At 49.6% G+C, this 18,887-nt stretch overlaps 1 protein-coding gene across 3 annotated transcripts in view; it reads left to right on the forward strand.

Annotated features, from left to right (window-relative positions):
- rft1 (RFT1 homolog) overlaps positions 1–18,887 on the forward strand; it is a 131,729-nt gene that overhangs the window by 65,804 nt on the left and 47,038 nt on the right. For 2 of the 3 annotated variants that reach the window (XM_072473149.1, XM_072473151.1), the window contains exons 6-9: positions 4,662–4,796; positions 6,778–6,856; positions 9,502–9,552; positions 10,293–10,423. In XM_072473149.1, the coding sequence (XP_072329250.1) occupies positions 4,662–4,796; positions 6,778–6,856; positions 9,502–9,552; positions 10,293–10,423 (396 nt within the window). The remainder of the gene's footprint in view (positions 1–4,661; positions 4,797–6,777; positions 6,857–9,501; positions 9,553–10,292; positions 10,424–18,887) is intronic. The other variant, XM_072473152.1, reaches the window with a different exon arrangement.

The following is an 18,887-nucleotide window of genomic DNA, read 5'->3' on the forward strand; positions in this document are numbered from 1 at the left end:
TGGAGTTTAATCCGGACAAATGTGAGGTAATGCATTTTGGAAGGTCTAATGCAGGTAGGGAATATACAGTGAATGGTAGAACCCTCAAGAGTATTGAAAGTCAAAGAGATCTAGGAGTACAGGTCCACAGGTCACTGAAAGGGGCAACACAGGTGGAGAAGGTAGTCAAGAAGGCATACGGCATGCTTGCCTTCATTGGCCGGGGCATTGAGTATAAGAATTGGCAAGTCATGTTGCAGCTGTATAGAACCTTAGTTAGGCCACACTTGGAGTATAGTGCTCAATTCTGGTCGCCACACTACCAGAAGAATGTGGAGGCTTTAGAGAGGGTGCAGAAGAGATTTACCAGAATGTTGCCTGGTATGGAGGGCATTAGCTATGAGGAGCGGTTGAATAAACTCGGTTTGTTCTCACTGGAACGAAGGAGGTTGAGGGGCGACCTGATAGAGGTCTACAAAATTATGAGGGGCATAGACAGAGTGGATAGTCAGAGGCTTTTCCCCGGGGTAGAGGAGTCAATTACTAGGGGGCATAGGTTTAAGGTGAGAAGGGCAAGGTTTAGAGTAGATGTACGAGGCAAGTTTTTTACGCAGAGGGTAGTGGGTGCCTGGAACTCGTTACCGGAGGAGGTGGTGGAAGCAGGGACGATAGTGACATTTAAGGGGCATCTTGACAAATACGTGAATAGGATGGGAATAGAGGGATACGGACCCAGGAAGTGTAGAAGATTGTAGTTTAGTCGGGCAGCATGGTCGGCACGGGCTTGGAGGGCCAAAGGGCCTGTTCCCGGGCTGTACATTTCTTTTTCATCTAATTTATTTGAAGCCACCAAAATCTCATGTACATGTGGGCTTCTACTTCTATTAGTATTCGTAGTCTTACTCATGTTGCGAAATCTTGATGAACTACGTCCCCTCTCCCGCCTGGTATCTCGTTCTGTACTGCTACTGCTTGATCTTTCCCTTCTGCTGTGGGATGTCCTTTCAATTGTTCGCGACCTTTTCCTGCGGACCTGTTCACTATCCGATGTACTATCTGAACTGGCACTGCGTTTCTGTGCCCTCCATTTTTGAACTTCGTTTTCCCAATCCATTGTCTTGACTCCTTCCCCTGAATGCTGTACATTCAACCAATGTTTATACTTTCCAGTGGCCTTCCCTGCTCTACTAATAACAGTTGCATCCTTCCATTGACTAGACCCTTCAGGCAAGTATGTCACTTTTGTACCAACTTTTGGCAGTTGCCCTTTCGGAAAAATGGCCTGTTCTAATTCATCAGAAGTGTTGTGTTCCTCCACAGAAACTGGTCCTCATAGTTCTGTAACACATGCGTACCAGATGACTGGTTCCTCGTCATGTCTGTCTGCTCTGTCTAAATTTGAAAATTTGTAATCTGGATCCATTAGCGGTCACTAACCTGTTCTATCAGTTTAGTATAGTCGTCATCCCTTACCCCTGAAATAAATTTTTTAGCCTCCGAGGAGACGGATGTGCAAATTGCCTATGCAGTTTTAATACCACAAGCTTTTTATCGGCTAAAGTCCCATTTTCAACTGCCATTAACACATCCTTAACCACTCTACTTTAAATATTATTTGTCAGTAATGGAATACAATAGTGTCCCGACTCTGTAAATTGTAAGTCCACCGTCTTTCCAAAAACTGTTGCCTTATCCTGTTCCATATCCAGTTTCATGTGTGCTTTCTTCATCGACGGTCTGCTCAGAAGCAAAGGTATCTCACTTGATGCAACATCCGTGCTAATGAAATGATTCACTCCGGCAATATTGCAAGGGATCACCACTCTTTTCAGCGACTTCAGAGTATTATCATTCCCAAACCTGAAACTTGTGGAACTTTCAAATTCCTTAACCTTATTACGATTTTCAGCATTCAAGGAGTCCAGATAACATTTTAACCAGTCAATTCCACACACAGTAAATGTGCAGCCACTGTCCAATACAGCACAGTTGAAGGATTCTGCAACCAACACCCTCATTACTGGCGTAAAACTGCTTGTCAATATGACAATGCCTTCTTTCTGGTCACTATCTTTTTCCTCTTCTGACTCTTCCGTGTCATGTGTCGCTTCAAACACTCTATCATAACGAGTTGGACAGTTGAAAGCATAATGGTATTGAGAGTCACATCGAAAACATCGATTTATCATGCCCCGTGCATTTCTGGGGTTAATCTTCCTATTGTAGGTTCTAAATGGGTTTCTGTCTTCATAATTTCCTTGTCTCGGTCTCCTTCTATAGTCTTGAGCCCTGTTCGTAGCCATACAATTTTGCCATCCTGTTAGTAGTGTTTCTTCCATATTCTGCCTTATTGCAGGCTGACCTATTTGGGTCATCGGAGCCATCGGAATCGAATGTTTCCCCAGAAACTTTTGTAAAGCTTTTGTCACCTGTTCGAATAAGGTATCCTTATCAGTAAACTGAACTCCTGTCAAAACCAGGAGCCTATCCATGTTGCTCACTCTAGCACAGTCAAGTAATTTAAAGGCCAACATAGACTGTGGAAATTCCAGGTTGTGTTTCTGCAGCCTTTTATATAGTCTGCCAAATTCCATTATATAGTCTTCCATGGAGATATCCTCCATTTTCCGCAACTTATCAAAATCCGATCATGGTTCATACGTACTTAACAAGTCATCTTTCTTATAAATCTTATCCATATAATGTAATAAAGTCTCCAGACCTCCTTCTGAGTCTAACTCTTCCAATTCCAGCTCAGAAAGCACTTTGTTTCGGATTTTACTGCCATATGGTAGAGAAAGAGCCAATGCCATACCTTGTTTTCTCTTTCCCAAAGCAGTTACCTTAGTCCACATAACTACTGCACTTCTCCATTGGTCGTACGATTCCCTTTCAGAAAATAAGGGAGGATAGTCATATCCAGCCATCTTTATCCTAGGTTCAGCCATGTATCTTTTTTTTCCCCCTTCTCACTCACTCCTTAGTTTGATCAGGAAAAGTTGTATCTTTCAAACCTTCACATTTGCACAGCAACCATCCTCTGCTCCCATTGTTATAGACGTTTTAGTTGCTGTGAAATGAAGAGTCTAAAGTTCTTGTTCCTTTTCACCAAACACCATTTATTTCACTTCCACAGCCTCTGCACAAAACTCTTAACAACACACCACCTGACAGAGGCCACCTGAAGCCCCTTTACATATCAGTGTCAATTAATGGATACTTAACATAAATGAGACAACTAATTGCAATGTCTCTTAACCCATTACTTAACATAGTGGAATACAGAAAGTGCAGGATGGAGCTTAAAAAATAATTAGGAGAGCAAGGAGGGGGATATGAAAAAGCTCTGGCTGGTAAAAGTAGGGAAAATCCCAAGATATTCTATAAATATATCAATGGGAAGAGGATAACCAGGGAAAGAGTGGAACTCATTCGGGACCAAGGGGGAAATCTGTGGGTGGAGCCAGAGGACATTGGTAGGGTGTGAACAAATACTTCACACCCGTCTTCACCAAGAAAATGAAGATGTAGATATCGAGCTCAAGGAGAGAAACTGAGGTTCTTGAGCAAATTGTCATAAGGTAGGGACAAGGTATTGGAAGTGTGGGCAGCTTAAAAGTGGACAAATCTAGGTCCAGATGAATTGTGACCCAGGTTGCTGTGGGAGGCGAGGGAGGAGATTGCAGGGCTCTGATCCAAATTTTTAATTCCTCTCTGGCCTCGATGGAAATGCTAGAGGACTGGAGAACAGCTAATGTGGTGGGGGGGGGGGCGGGGGGCGGGGGGCGGCAGGCAGAGGAGATTCACCAGGATGGTGCCTGGGATGGAACATTTCAGTTATAAAGAGAGGTTGGATAGGTTTGGGTTGTTTTAACTGGAGCAGAGAAGACTGAGGGGCGTCCTGATCGAGGTGGACAAGATTCTGAGGGGCATGGACATGGTGGATAGGGAGCAGCTGTTCCCCTTAGTTGAAGGGTCAGTTACGAGGGGGACTCAAGTTCAAGGTGAGGGGCGGGAGGTTTAGGGAAAATGTGAGGAAAAACCTTTTTACCCAGAGGGTGGTGACAGTTTGGAACGCACGGCCTGGGAGGGGGGGAGAGGCGGGTCTGGAACGCACGGCCTGGGAGGGGGGGAGAGGCGGGTCTGGAACGCACGGCCTGGGAGGGGGGGAGAGGCGGGTCTGGAACGCACGGCCTGGGAGGGGGGGAGAGGCGGGTCTGGAACGCACGGCCTGGGAGGGGGGGGAGAGGCGGGTTGCCTTGCATCCTTTAAAACAATACCTGGATCGGGTGACGGTCTGTGTGGAGTTTGCACGTTCTCCCCGTGCCTGCGTGGGTTTCCTCTGGGTGCCCCGGTTTCGTCCCACAGTCCAGAGATGTGCGGGTTAGGTGGATTGACCATGTTAAATTGTCCCTTAGTGTCCAAGAGGTTAGATGTGGTTACTGGGTTATGGGAATAGTGTGGAGGTGTGGGCTTAAGAAAGGTGCTCTTTCCAAGGGCCGGTGAAGACTCGATGGGCCGAAGGGCCTCTTTTGCACTGTATTATTCTGTGAATGTGAGCGGGCCGGTCAGGGTGGAGACTGATGGCTGTGGCTTGCTCCTTTCCCTATGATCTGTTTACTGTAATTTGCTGCAATTATCTCTAAACTGATGTTAACACAACTGTTTTCGTTTCCTGAAAGCTGCTGTACTCGAGCTGTCTCCTCGCTTGCTATGTGCTATATTTTGTGAAGTTTGTTGGTTCACAGGAAGCACAAAGAAAATCTTTCCCCCTCTCCACACTGGGCGACCTAATGCCGAAGTTTCTCTGTCATCAGGTAAGGGATGTGGGTCCCCATTCACTGTTTACCTGCCTGATGGCCGCCCTTCACTGCCCCCATTCCCAGTTTGTACTCCCCCTACTGATGTTCCCCGCCCTCCTCAATCACTCCCCTCCTCAATCACTCCCCTCCTCAATCACTCCCCTCCTCAATCACTCCCCTCCTCAATCACTCCCCTCCTCAATCACTCCCCTCCTCAATCACTCCCCTCCTCAATCACTCCCCTCCTCAATCACTCCCCTCCTCAATCACTCCCCTCCTCAATCACTCCCCTCCTCAATCACTCCCCTCCTCAATCACTCCCCTCCTCAATCACTCCCCTCCTCAATCACTCCCCTCCTCAATCACTCCCCTCCTCAATCACTCCCCTCCTCAATCACTCCCCTCCTCAATCACTCCCCTCCTCAATCACTCCCCTCCTCAATCACTCCCCTCCTCAATCACTCCCCTCCTCAATCACTCCCCTCCTCCTTCACTGTTCAGCCACCTGAAGATTTGTTAAACAATCCTGAGTCTGTTCAGAATTACACTGACAGCTAATGGAAGATTATCAGTTGGGCTGACAGTGTGGTTCCCTGCGAGCTGAAAGCTAAATCTATTAATACACTGGGTCCTGCACACAGAAAGCACTTGCCCACACATTGTGCCCTATTCAACTAAATACAATAGGCAAGGGCCATTCCCTGCTCCAGTCCCCAGAACAATGCCTCGGCCAATCAGTGTCAACCTGCCTGCTTTGAATTTCGTCAAAGCTCGACAGCTGTCAGTTGTCAGCCAGCTGGTGAACTCTCCATAGCGACATTTCTTTCAATCAGAGTCCACCTGCCAACCAATCAGCATTCTTCTCATGCAGTATAAATTGTTGTTCCTTTTACAATTTGGTATTCTTCTGAATTGCCCTGATGATTCGGAGATTGTCTGGATGAGTGCAGCTCCAACAACATTCCAGAAACTCAACACCATCCAGAACAAAGCTCTCCCTTCCACAAACATTCAAATCCTCCACCACCGACGAACAGTAACAGCCGTCTGCACCATCTACAAGATGCACTGCAGTAACTCACCAAGGTTCCTTTGCCAAACCCATGATCACTATCATCTAGAAGGACAAGAGCAGCAGATACCTGGGAACCCCACCACCTGGAGGTTCCCTTCCAAGTCACTCACCATCCGAACTTGGAAATATATCGGCCGTTCCTTCACACATCCTGGAACTCCCTCCCTAACAGCACAGTGGATGTACCTACACCACAGGGACTGTAGCGGTTCAAGAAGGCAGCTCACCACCACCTTCTGAAGGGCAACTAGGATGGGCAATAAATACTGGGCCTAACCAGCGACGCCCACATCCCGGACATGAATTTTTAAAAAAGATGAAAAGCTTTGTCAACATGTCTTTTTTCAGCAATAATCACAGTAATCAATTTCTATCAATGAGTCTGTAACACTCCGGCATGAGGTGGGGAAATACCCAGTGAGGAAGAGCACAGGGAACCATAGTCCCAAAGTGAACTCTTCCTCCCAAACGGACTCTACTCACCACATATTGTAGATCCCAAAATGTTAATTCGCAAAACAAAATCTCTCCAATTTGCATTTGATGCATGAACACTTCTGGAGTGATTAGTGATACTGGTTTAATGATTACTACAGCAGTGTTGGAGCAGGGAATGCAAAGCTCTCTTGAAATGATCTCTGTGCCAGTTTCGCACTGATATTTAATCAATTGTAACACCCACAGTTTAGACATGATGAAAGGAGCAGCTGAACTGTTTGCCTGTTGTCCTCCACTTAGACATAATAGTAATAATAATGAACAATTTGATTGTAGCCATACAGCTTGGAATCTCGATCGGTGACATCACTAATCACATGACATAAAATGTCTGGCCTGAACATCTGATTTGGTTAGAAGCAGTTTTAATTTCTTGATTTTTTTAATGTAAATATATTCCTGCTAATTGATTTTATTTTTCAGCATGTTATCAATCCAAGACTGGCCATTCTGACTTGGACCTTCTACAAACAATCCTTCCTCAAACAGGTCCTGACAGAAGGTGCGAATTGGTTGCAGGCAAGGGTCAAGTTACTTTAAAGTGTTCATCTCCGATAATAAAGCTGTTGGTTTATTCCATACACGCCTCTCTGTATTTACACCATCGCTAATGGTGCTGAAATGTGTCAAGAGTGACAATCACAGAGTCCCTGCAGTGCAGGGGGAGGCAGTTTGGCCCATCGAGTCTGCACCGACCCTCTGAAAGAGCAACCTACCTAGGCCCCATCCCCCACCCTATCATAGAATTTACAGTGCTGACGGAGGCCATTAGGCCCATCGAGTCTGCACCAGCCCTTGGAAAGAGCACCCCACCCAAGCCCACACCTCCGCCCTATCCCCGTAACCCAATAACCCTACTTAACCTTTTTGGGACACTAAGGGCAATTTATCATGGCCAATCCACCTAACCCGCACATCTTTGGACTGTGGAAGGAAATCGGGGCATCCGGAGGAAACGGGAGACAGTGCAAACTCCACACAGTGACCCAAGACTAGAATTGACCCCGGGTCCCTGGCGCTGAGGTAGCAGTGCTAACCACTGTGCCATCGTGCAGCCTAGACATACCGTGTCCTCAGCCATTGAATAATATTTGATGTGACTTCACAGTACATGATACAAATTACATACCAGAAATAGTGGTACCCAAGGGATGAATAAGATTGAGAAATTTTAAATGCTTCCTACCAGCAGAGAAAAAGTATTAGATAAACTTTGAGTCATAAGATTATTTATGGCACAGAAAGAGACAATTCAGTCCATGAAATCAATGCAGCCCCATGTGGAGAAATGAAGTCAGTCCCACACCCTGTAGCCTGCAAGTTTATTTTGTTCAAGTGCCCATCCAATTCCTTTTGAAATGATTGATTGGTTCTGTGATATTTGTAAGAGAAGCTTGCAGACCATGAAGGTATAAAACAAACCAGAGTTTTATTGGAAACGTGTTGTCTGTACAGCCTCTGGAACAGGCTGACTGCCGGCCCTCCCCAACCACCAATTACCTCATCAATATGTCACATGATCAAACTCATAAAATGACCTTGTTCCAGCTAGAAACATATTGTGAGGACACCCTGGGCGAGGCACAGTCAGCTGCCCCCCCCCCCCCCCCCCCCGAGTCTCAACATCAGTGAATTAACCAACAATGTGTGTTTTCCTAAGATCTTTAATCCCTGACTGCTTCAATGAGTTACAGTCATCAGATTTATAAGCAAAATATTAACAAACTGTTTATTTATAACAAGAATAAAAGGTGAACATAGAAAGGAATTAATTGGCACTATGGTCTACTGTTCTACCTATTCCCAAATCCCCGTCCCACCCTCCACCCAGACACACAGTGAAGAGATAGGAGAAGGGTTAGAGTAACGGGAATGGAGGGAAAGATTTGAGAGGAATCCTCGCAGCTGAGGTTGTGGCTTCTGTAGGTGCCGGTCTTCTCCAAATGCGACCCTCTGGGGAATTGGTTCATACAAGAGATTTGGGTTGGTGCAATTCTGATCTTCGACCACCAGATGGAGCTTTACACAGGGGATTCAGGTCAATTCAATTTTGACCGCCGGCCACCAGATGGAGCCTCCGTCTCCCTGAGATATCGCTGGAACTTTAAACCTGAGAATTTTACAGAAAACCCACGTAGACACGGGGAGAACATGCAAACTCCCCACAGACAGTCAGCCTGGGTCAGAATCGAACCTGGGATCCTGGCACGGTGAGGCAAAAGCGTTAATCACTGTTCCACTGTGCTGCCCGATGTGGGAATGTAAGCTATGAGGAGGACAGGGGAGGCGGTGGTGTAGTAATATCGTCACTGGACGAGTAACCCAGAGACACAGGACAACCTGGGGACTGGGGTTCAGATCCCACCTTGGCAGGTGGTGAAGTTTGAATTCCATAAAATTCTGATGACCATTGTCGTAAAAACCCATCAGGGGAAGGAAATCTGCTGTCCTTTCCTGGTCTGGCTTACATGCAACTCCAGATCCAGATTATACAATAATTATAATAATAATCACGTATTGTCACAAGTAGGCTTCAATGAAGTGACTGTGAAAAGCCCCTAGTCTCCACATTCCGGCGCCTGTTCGGGGAGGCTGGTACGGGAATTGAACCCGCGCTGCTGCCTTGTTCTGCATTACAAGCCAGCTGTTTATCCCAGTGTGCTAAATGTGGTTGACTCTCAAATGCCCTCTGAAATGGAGGGCATTTGGGGACGGGCATTGATTGGTGGCCCATACAGCGATGCCCACATCCGATAAATGAATTTTAAAAACACGATAAGGCTGCAAAGAGAATATGTGGGTTAAGTAAGTGGACAACAAGGTGGCAGCTGGAGAATGTGTGAAGTTATTCACTTGCTGTAAGAGTAGTAAAGCAGAATCATTTTTAAAAGGTGCGAAACTTGTAAATGTTGATGTTTGGAGGGATTTGTCTGGATCTATAGAAGGAACACAGAGTTAGTATGCAGCTACAGGAAGCAGTTCTTTTGATCCATATGGGATATGGAATTAGGAAGGCAAATGACATGTTGCCCTTTATTGGGGTTAGGGGTGCAGCGATAAAGATGTCTTGCTACAACTGAATATATTCACTTTCAGAATAATCCTGGTGCCTGTGAATAATCCCTTCAAATTTTGCTTCCCTTTCAGGTGAACGATATGTCATGACTTTTCTAAATGTGTTAAATTTTGGAGATCAAGGTGTGTTCTTTACTTTCTTGAAACAGTTTGTCTAATTAAATTTTGCATGTTTTATTACAAACCTGGACTGTAGTGCTGGGGCCAAGTACTGAAAAGTTGGATTAGTGGAGATTTAGTGTAGTTTTGTCAGTGCCGAAGACCCCTCTTCTGTACAGTATGACTATGTCCAATGATGCTCCTCTGTTTAGTGAGGGTATTCCTAATGTGTCGGCTTGGCTCACTGGTATCGCAGTGAGCTTGTGAACCCTGTTGGCAGAGCTGATTGCATAATTTTGGGTTGCAACTAAGTGCCGTGTGGAGAGGGCCCAGCGCCCCAGTGTCATGCACTGTTCATGGGTCATTAAGTCACACTCTGGGTCGAAGTGGGGGGAATGGGCCCCTCTCGATCGAGGGTCAGGTTGGTGAGCAGTCCTGAAAGGAAAGGTGTGATGGTGTAAGAACAGCGAATCTCACTTGTTGAGATTGGCTGGAGCCTGATTTTATGCTTGTTTACTGGTGTAGATGCCAACTCCACTGCATGCAGCTGAAATGATTACTGTTTTCATGAAACAGTGGAGGTGGGGAGAAAGAAACATGTCACAGAATCTCACTGCCCCCCAGCCAATGTCTGTCTTTGCCACAGTTCCTGTTCCTGTCTCACAGACTCTTCCTGAAGCTGAGCACAGCCTTCAGGGGACTACAGACAATACAACATATTTCCATTTGGTGGGTTGATTGCTAATTGTGGATTTTTGGTGCAGGTGTATATGACATTGTGAATAATCTGGGGTCGCTGGTGGCCAGATTTCTCTTCCTTCCCATTGAGGAGAGCTTCTACGTTTTCTTTGTTAAAGTGCTTGAGCGAGGGAAGGACATTGGACACCAGAAGCAGGTAATGTGTTGCTGCTACAAGTACTGTATTGCACTGTATTGTGATGTCTCAGGGTCCAGTTACTTTACTGATATATATAAGTGTGTTGCAGCTTTCTTCAATACAGAAGGTTATTTAAAAAGAAAATATTCTTTTTTTAAAAATTATTTTTATTCAAATTTTTGTCAAAAACACAATATTTTTGCATAACCGTACGCAACAATTAACATAACAAAATAAATGTTAACCACATATACAGAGAAAAGAACAATACTACATAACAATCCCCCCCCCCCCCCCCCCGGGGATGCTGCTGCTGACATTTACTGCTCTCCTAGAAAGTCGAGCAACGGCTGCCACCTCCGAGAGAAACCCGTCATGGACCCTCTCAAGGCAAACTTTATTTTCTCGAGACTGAGAAACCCAGCCATGTCACTAACCCAGGTCTCTACACTCGGGGGCTTCGAGTCCCTCCACATTAAGGATCCGTCTCCGGGCTACCAGGGAGGCAAAGGCCAAGACGTCGGCCTCTTTCGCTTCCTGAACTCCCGGATCGTCTGACACACTGAGATCGCTATCTCTGGACTCAGCACCACCCGCGTGTCCAAGATCTTGGACATTGCCTTAGCAAATCCCTGCCAGAATCCCTTAAGAGCCGGACATGCCCAGAACATATGGACATGACTTGCAGGGCTTCCCGCACACCTCGCACATTTATCCTCAACCCCAAAGAGCTTGCTCATCCTGGTTGCTGTCATGTGTGCCCGGTGGACCACCTTAAACTGGATTAAGCTAAGCCTGGCACATGAAGAGGAATTGACCCTGTTTAGGGTGTCCGCCCACAGGCCCGCATCCAGCTCCCCACCTAGCTCCTCCTCCCATTTGCCCTTAAGTTCCTCCATTGGGGCTTCCTCCGCCTCCTGAAGATCCTGGTAGATGTCCGACACCTTCCCCTCCCCTACCCAGGTGCCAGAGACCACCCTATCCTGTATCCTGCGTGGGGGTAGCAGCGGAAATGAACAGGTAGCACCTGTTTTTTGAGAAAGGCGCGTACCTGAAGGTAACTGAAAGCATTTCCAGCGGGCAAGCTGAATTTCTCCTCCAGCGCTTTCAGGCTGGGGAAGGTCCCGTCTATGAACAGGTCCCTCATCCTTTTAATGCCTGCCCTATGCCAGCTTTGAAACCCTCCGTCTATCTTGCCCGGGACAAATCTGTGATTGTTGCGTATCGGGGTCCAGACTGAGGCTCCTTCTACCCCCCGTGCCTTCTCCACTGACCCCAGATCTTTAATGCCGCCGCCACCACCGGAGTAGCTGGCCGGCGGGAACGGCAGAGGTGCTGTTACAAGTGCCCCTAGGCTGGTACCTTTGCATGAGGCCGTCTCTAACCGCTCCCACGTCGAACCCTCCCCAATGCCCATTCCCTAAGCATGGCTATGTTAGCCGCCCAGTAGTAGCTGCAAAAGTACGGCAGCGCCACCCCCCCCCCCCCCCCCCCCCCCCGACTGCACTCCAGGTACAGTCTCTTTACTCGTGGGGTCTTATTTACCCATACGAATCCCGAGATGATCTTGTTCACCCGCTTAAAGAAGGACTTTGGGATGAAGATGGGAAGGCACTGGAAGACGGACAGGAATCTGGGGAGAACCGTCATCTTAACGGCCTGCACCATCCCTGCTAAAGATAGCGGGAACATGTCCCACCTTTTGAAGTCCCCCTCCACCTGCTCTACCAGCCAAGATAGATTAAGCTTGTGGAGGGCATCCCACTTTCGAGCCACCTGTATCCCTAGTACCGAAAGCTCTTCTCGACCATTTTCAACGGAAGCTCTCCCAGTCTCTTTTCCTGCCCCTTAGCTTGGACCACCAACATCTCGCTTTTCTTCTCGTTTAGCTTCTACCCCGAGAAATTGCCAAAGTCCCTCAGAATCTGCATGACCTCCCCCATCCTCTCTAGTGGGTCCGAGATGTACAGGAGCAAATCATCCGCGTAAAACGAGACCCGATGCCCCTTACTCCCCGCCCCCCCGAACCAACCCCTGCCAGTTCTTTGAAGTCCGCAGCGCTATAGCCGGCGGCTCTATCGCAAGGGCGAATAATAACGGGGAGAGGGGGCATCCCTGTCTCGTCCCCCGGTGGAGCCTAAAGTATTCCGACCTCACCCTGTTCGTGCACACACTTGCTACGGGGGCCTGATAGAGTAGCTGGACCGAACCTATGAACCCCTCACCGAATCCGAACCTTCTTAGCCTTCCCACAGGTACTCCCATTCCACACGGTCAAAGGCTTTCTCCGCGTCTATTGCCGCCACCACTTCTGCCTCCCCTCCCTCTGAGGGCATCATGATGATATTTAGCAGCCTCCGTACATTGGAGTTCAATTGCCTGCCCTTGACGGAGCCTGTCTGATCCTCCCCTATCTCCCCAGGGATACAGTCCTCCATTCTAGCAGCCAAGATCTAGGTCAGCAGTTTGGCGTCTACGTTCAGGAGTGATATCGGTCTATAAGATCCACACTGTAGCGGATCTTTCTCTCGTTTGAGGATGAGTGAAATCGAAGCCTGTGACATTGTTGGGGGGAGGGTCCCTCTCTCTTTGGCCTCATTAAAGATCCTTAGCAGGAGTGGACTTAGCAGCTCCTAAAATTTCTTATAGAATTCTACAGGATAGCCGTCCGGCCCCAGGGCCTTGCCCGACTGCATGTTCCCTACACTCTTTACCATCTCCTCCAGCTCTGTCTGGGCCCCCAGTACCTCCACCAGATCCTCTTCCACTTTTGGAAACCTCAGTTGGTCCATGAATTGCCTCATCCCCTCCCCTCCCGGTGGGGGCTCTGACTCATACAATTTACCGTAGAACGCCCTAAAGACTTTGTTCACCCCCTCTGGGTCTATGACCGTGTTGCCCTCCTTAGCCCGTATTTCCCCAATTTCCCTGGCCGCCTCCGTCTTGCGATGTTGGTGCGCCAGCATTCTACTCGCTTTCTCCCCGTATTCATAGACAGCCCCTTTGGCCTTCCTCAGCTGTGCTACCGCCTTCCCAGTGGTCAGCAGGTCGAATTCCGACTGCAACCTCCGGCACTCTTTCAGTAGCCCCGCCACGGGGGTCTCCGCGTAGCTCCTGTCTACTCTGAGTATCACTTCAACTAGCCTCTCTCTCCACTCTTTCTTTCTTCTCTGGGATCTCATAGAGATCAACTTCCCTCTGATAACTGCCTTCAGGGCCTCCCACACCGTGGACGCCGCTACCTCCCCCGTATCATTAGTTTCCAGGTACTTTTTGATGTTCCTCCTTATCCGCCCACAAACCTCATCATCTGCCAGCAGCCCCACATCTCGCCTCCATAGTGGGGGCTGACCTCTCTCCTCCCCAAGACGCAAATCCACTCAGTGCGGGGCATGATCGGAGACTGCAATGGCCGAGTATTCGGTCCCCACCACCCTAGGGATTAACGCACTGCTCATCACAAATATATCTATACGGGAGTAAACCTTGTGGACATGGGAAAAGAAAGAGAACTCCTTCGCCCTCGGTCGGGCGAATCTCCACGGGTCTATGCCCCCCACCTGTTCCATGAATCCCCTCAGTTCTTTAGCCGCTGCTGGTCGCTTCCCCGACCTGGGGTTTGACTGGTCCAATACAGGATCTATAACTGTGTTAAAGTCACCCCCCATAATCAGATTGTGTGAGTCTAAGTCTGGAATTTTACCTAGCGTACGTCTCAAAAAATTCCACGTTGTCCCAGTTCGGGGCGTAAATGTTCACTAGCACCACCTGAGTCCCCTGCAGCTTCCCGCTAACCATTATGTATCTGCCCCCTTGTCAGCCACAATATTCCCTGCCTCAAAAGCCACCCGTTTGCTGACCAGGATTGCTACTCCTCTGGTCTTTGAATCCAGCCCCGAATGGAACACCTGGCCCACCCACCCTTTTCTCAATCTTGTTTGGTCCGCAGGTTTTAGGTGCGTCTCCTGTAGCATGGCTACGTCTGCCTTTAACCCCTCTAGGTGCGAGAACACGCGAGCCCTCTTGACTGGCCCATTCAGGCCCCACATATTCCATGTGAACAGCCTGGATGGGGGGCTAATCCCACTCCTCCCCTGCCGACTAGCCATCTCCTTTTTTCGGCCAGCCACGAGCCCGCGTCCCCGCTTACTCGAGCCCTCCCATTGGAAGCCCCCCCCCGACTCTCCCTCTGTTCCCCCATGTTGGCTCCTTTTCTGTCAGCAAAGCAGCATCCCACTGCCCCCCCCAGCAGCCCCCTGATCCCAAACCCCCGCTTGACACTGGCTCTCCCCCTCCATTACGCTTCTGTGAGTCAGCTGACCCATGCTGACCCCGGCCGCGTCCGCCTATGTCTCTGATTATTCAGATGCCTCATTTTGCAGGCCCCTCCCTCCCTGTGGAAAGCCCAACTTATCTGCTTCAACGGCCCCCAAAGAACATTTTCTGCCCCCCCTCCCCCAACGAAACAAACAACAAACCCCGGGTGCAAACCCGGCCCCACAAAATAAATAATAAACCCAGTAACAGCACGTTAGTGAGCCTAACCCCAAAAGTGGAAACACCTTTAGAGATGTTACTCCAGACAAAATTATTTGATATTTTGAAAAATGAGTGAATAAATGAAAGTCAGCAAACGTTTATGAAAGGCAGATTGAGTTATTTCATGGAGTGAGGGAGAGGCTTGATGAAGGAGTGAGGGAGAGAGTTGATGAGGGAGTGAGGGAGAGGGTTGATGAGGGAGTGAGGGAGAGGGTTGATGAGGGAGTGAGGGAGAGGGTTGATGAGGGAGAGGGTTGATGAGGGAGTGAGGGAGAGGGTTGATGAGGGAGAGGGTTGATGAGGGAGTGAGGGAGAGGGTTGATGAGGGAGTGAGGGAGAGGGTTGATGAGGGAGTGAGGGAGAGGGTTGATGAGGGAGAGGGTTGATGAGGGAGTGAGGGAGAGGGTTGATGAGGGAGTGAGGGAGAGGGTTGATGAGGGAGTGAGGGAGAGGGTTGATGAGGGAGTGAGGGAGAGGGTTGATGAGGGAGTGAGGGAGAGGGTTGATGAGGGAGTGAGGGAGAGGGTTGATGAGGGAGTGAGGGAGAGGGTTGATGAGGGAGTGAGGGAGAGGGTTGATGAGGGAGTGAGGGAGAGGGTTGATGAGGGAGTGAGGGAGAGGGTTGATGAGGGGGTGAGGGAGAGGGTTGATGAGGGAGCGAGGGAGAGGGTTGATGAGGGAGTGAGGGAGAGGGTTGATGAGGGAGTGAGGGAGAGGGTTGATGAGGGAGTGAGGGAGAGGGTTGATGAGGCAGTGAGGGAGAGGGTTGATGAGGGAGTGAGGGAGAGGGTTGATGAGGGAGTGAGGGAGAGGGTTGATGAGGGTAATGCAGTTGATGTTGTTAGCTGCTCTGGGAAAGTGTGCAGTCAATTCCAACCCCACGCGCCCCGGAGTCACAACATAAGTGAATTAACCAATAATTCTTCTAAAATTCCCCGAAATGTTTGGCCCTTGGCTGCCGAATAATTACAGTTACTGGGTTTGTAAGTTGAAACACAATTATTGTTTATTTATAACAAGAAAAAATATGAAATCAGCGGTAAATACAGCTAATTAACGCCGTGCTAATACCTGACTCCCCCTTTAACTGCCCAAGCCTCTATCCACACACACACACACACACACACACACACTCACAAGACACAAACACAGAGGGGTGGAAAGGGGTAATAATAATAAAGATGAAGGTAGAAAAGATAAGCATTCTTGCTTCAGATGATGAGTTCTTCAGTGCACTCTCTTCACAGTTTGAGTGTGGTTTAAAGTCTCTGGCCTGCAGCATGTAATGAACTTCTTTGGAGCTCAACAGTTGATCTTATGCCTTTTGCAGGAGAGGTCTCTTGGCTTCACATCAGCCCATGCCTAAAGAGAGTTTTCTCCCTTAGCTGCCAAAAGCAAAACTGCAACCTCTTTAGATCTCTGAACCCTTTCTTTGGGAGCAGAACAAATAACCACCTGTTACATGGCAGAGCACAGCCTCTTAGGCCAATTCATTTGCCACCAGCCGCTTAAATCAATCAAGTCATCACTGTTGTCCATCTAAAACAGCACAGCCTTCTGCTCAAATTAAAGGCACAGGCCACCTTATTAAAGACATGTGTTCAGGTTCAGTACACTGGGCTAAATAGCTGGCTTTTAAAGCAGACCAAGGCAGGCCAGCAGCCTGGGTTCAATTCCCGTACCAGCCTCCCTGAACAGGCGCCGAAATGTGGCGACTAGGGGCTTTTCACAGTAATTTCATTTGAAGCCAACTTGTGACAATAAGCGATTTTCATTTTCATAAATCATCTATGGTTCAAAAATGTAACAGCAAAAATAAAACAAACGGGAAATAAGAGAAGAGGAAGAACCCTGACACTGTTATGTAGAGATTTTCAAAAGACGTTTGATAAATGCCACCTGGATGTCCATAGATCAGGAACGTGGGGCTGAAGTGCAAAGAAAACCTCAACAGCAACGTTGTCAAGAAACCAAAAAGGGGGTGCAGCCTAGAACTGACAACATAAACATGCTCCACGGTCTCCACCAGGCCGCAAAAGTGGCAGGTCTCTGGCAGAGCCGTGAAGTGATTCAAACGATAGTTGCATGGCACTGCCATGCGCAGCACGCTCCACCCCAGGTCCCCCAGTTTTATGGGGAGGACACCTCCGTAGAGGGACCTCCAGTGGGGACCTCCGCTGCCGGATCGCAACAAAGCATGCCAAGGTGTGTCCGGGCAGCGGGCGAGGACAAGGAGGTCGAAGGCGTGCAACAGCAGGCCGTACAGGAAACCCCTCCATGCACAAAGGGTATTTCCGCGAGGCGGCTGGGGCTATGGGTCACCAGCACCCGGGGGGGGGTTCCGGGGTTTGGGACCAATGTGGAATTCCGTCCGAGCAGGGGTCCACTTAGACGGGATGCCACCGCGCAACACGCCGTCTCTAGCTCCAGTGTGCCCGCGGGACCGAGCACGGCCGCTTTGAGGCCTTGGATATCATTGGCCGCGCACCGGACAGACACCGCTCCGCGCCTGGCAAGCTCGTAGAGTGTCATCCAGCCCGCCCTTCCGCCACCCAGCACGTCCCCGATCCTGGTCACCCCTGCATCCACAGCCCTCCGCTCCGCCAGCCACCTGAATGGCTATTGGCGGAGGTGCGGATTCCTGAGCAGCGGCTCCCTTACGACAGCCACTCCTCCTGACGGGGTAGAGCTGCAGTGCGTGGCGACCGTGTTCCAGACTTTGAGAAGGTCCTGGTACAAGACGGGCAGCGCCAACAAAGAGTTCCGAAGACCATTCCGGTCAACGAAGAGGAGCTGCACGTTGTAGTTCAGGCCGTGCACCTGACAGAAGAAATACGTCGCCAGGGCACACAATCGTGGAGGAGGCTCAACGTACAGGTATCGCTGCAGATAAATGGTTCGGTCCGGGACTGTGTAGTTCTGGTCAGGGTGAACCATGTGGTCCAGCACGGGGCCAAGGCGTAAAGACATCGCCTTGGCAAAGATTTTGTAGTCCGTGCTGAGGAGGGAGACCGGTCGCCAGTTTTTAAGTAGGCGGAGATCCCCCTTCTGTGTTCCATGTTCTTGGGCAGCAGGGCAATGACGGCCCTGCGCCATGAAGGGGCATCTCCCCGGTCGCGATACATTCCCCCAGGATCCCCGCATAGTCGCTCCCCAGGACGTCCCAGAACGTCCTGAAGAACTCAACGGTCAGCCCGTCTAGCCCTGGAGTTTTGCCCCGTGACAAGCTGTCCAGGGTGCCAGTCAGCTCTTGGAGGTTGATGATTTGATCGAGCCTCTCGGCGCCCTCTAGGCCGACCTGCGGCAGGTCCTCCCACAGAACTCTGCAAGCATCCTCGCTGGACGGATCCGGAGAGAAGATGTCGGAATAAAAGTCCCTAATCAGGGTCCTGACCCCCTCCGGATCCGAGACGAGGGACCCATTGTCGGCCAGCAGCGTAGAAATCTGCCGACGGGCCCCACGTCCCCTTTCCAGCGTCAGGAGGCTGCGGGACCCGGCAAGTTGCAGGTCCCGGAGCGTGCCCTTCGGGCTGAGCAAGACGTGACTCTAGATCGAAGAGTTCCTCAGCCAATTTGGCGATCGTGGAGTTCCGCCCTGCCGTAGACCCCTTTGTGTACCCCTGACAGAAGGCGCGGACGTGAGTCTTGCCCACGTCCCACCATAGCCTCCAGGAGGGGAAGCCACCCCGCTTCCTTCTCCAGCCTGCCCAGAAACGGCGAAACGAGTCCAGGAACCGCTCGTCCTCCAGCAGCAGGTTGTTAAAGTGCCAGTACGCGGACCGTGTCTGAGCGCGGGACGGGGCGAGCCCCGCCCACACCAGGTGGTGGTCCGAGCACGGCATCTGCTCCACAGAGGCCGTCGGATCGCTGGGCAAGTATGTCTTGGAAATATAAAGACGGTCGATTCTGGACGCTCTGAACGGAGGGCGCACGAAGGTGCACA

This window comes from Scyliorhinus torazame, chromosome 13 (genome assembly GCF_047496885.1).
Source record: "Scyliorhinus torazame isolate Kashiwa2021f chromosome 13, sScyTor2.1, whole genome shotgun sequence".
NCBI lineage: Eukaryota > Metazoa > Chordata > Chondrichthyes > Carcharhiniformes > Scyliorhinidae > Scyliorhinus > Scyliorhinus torazame.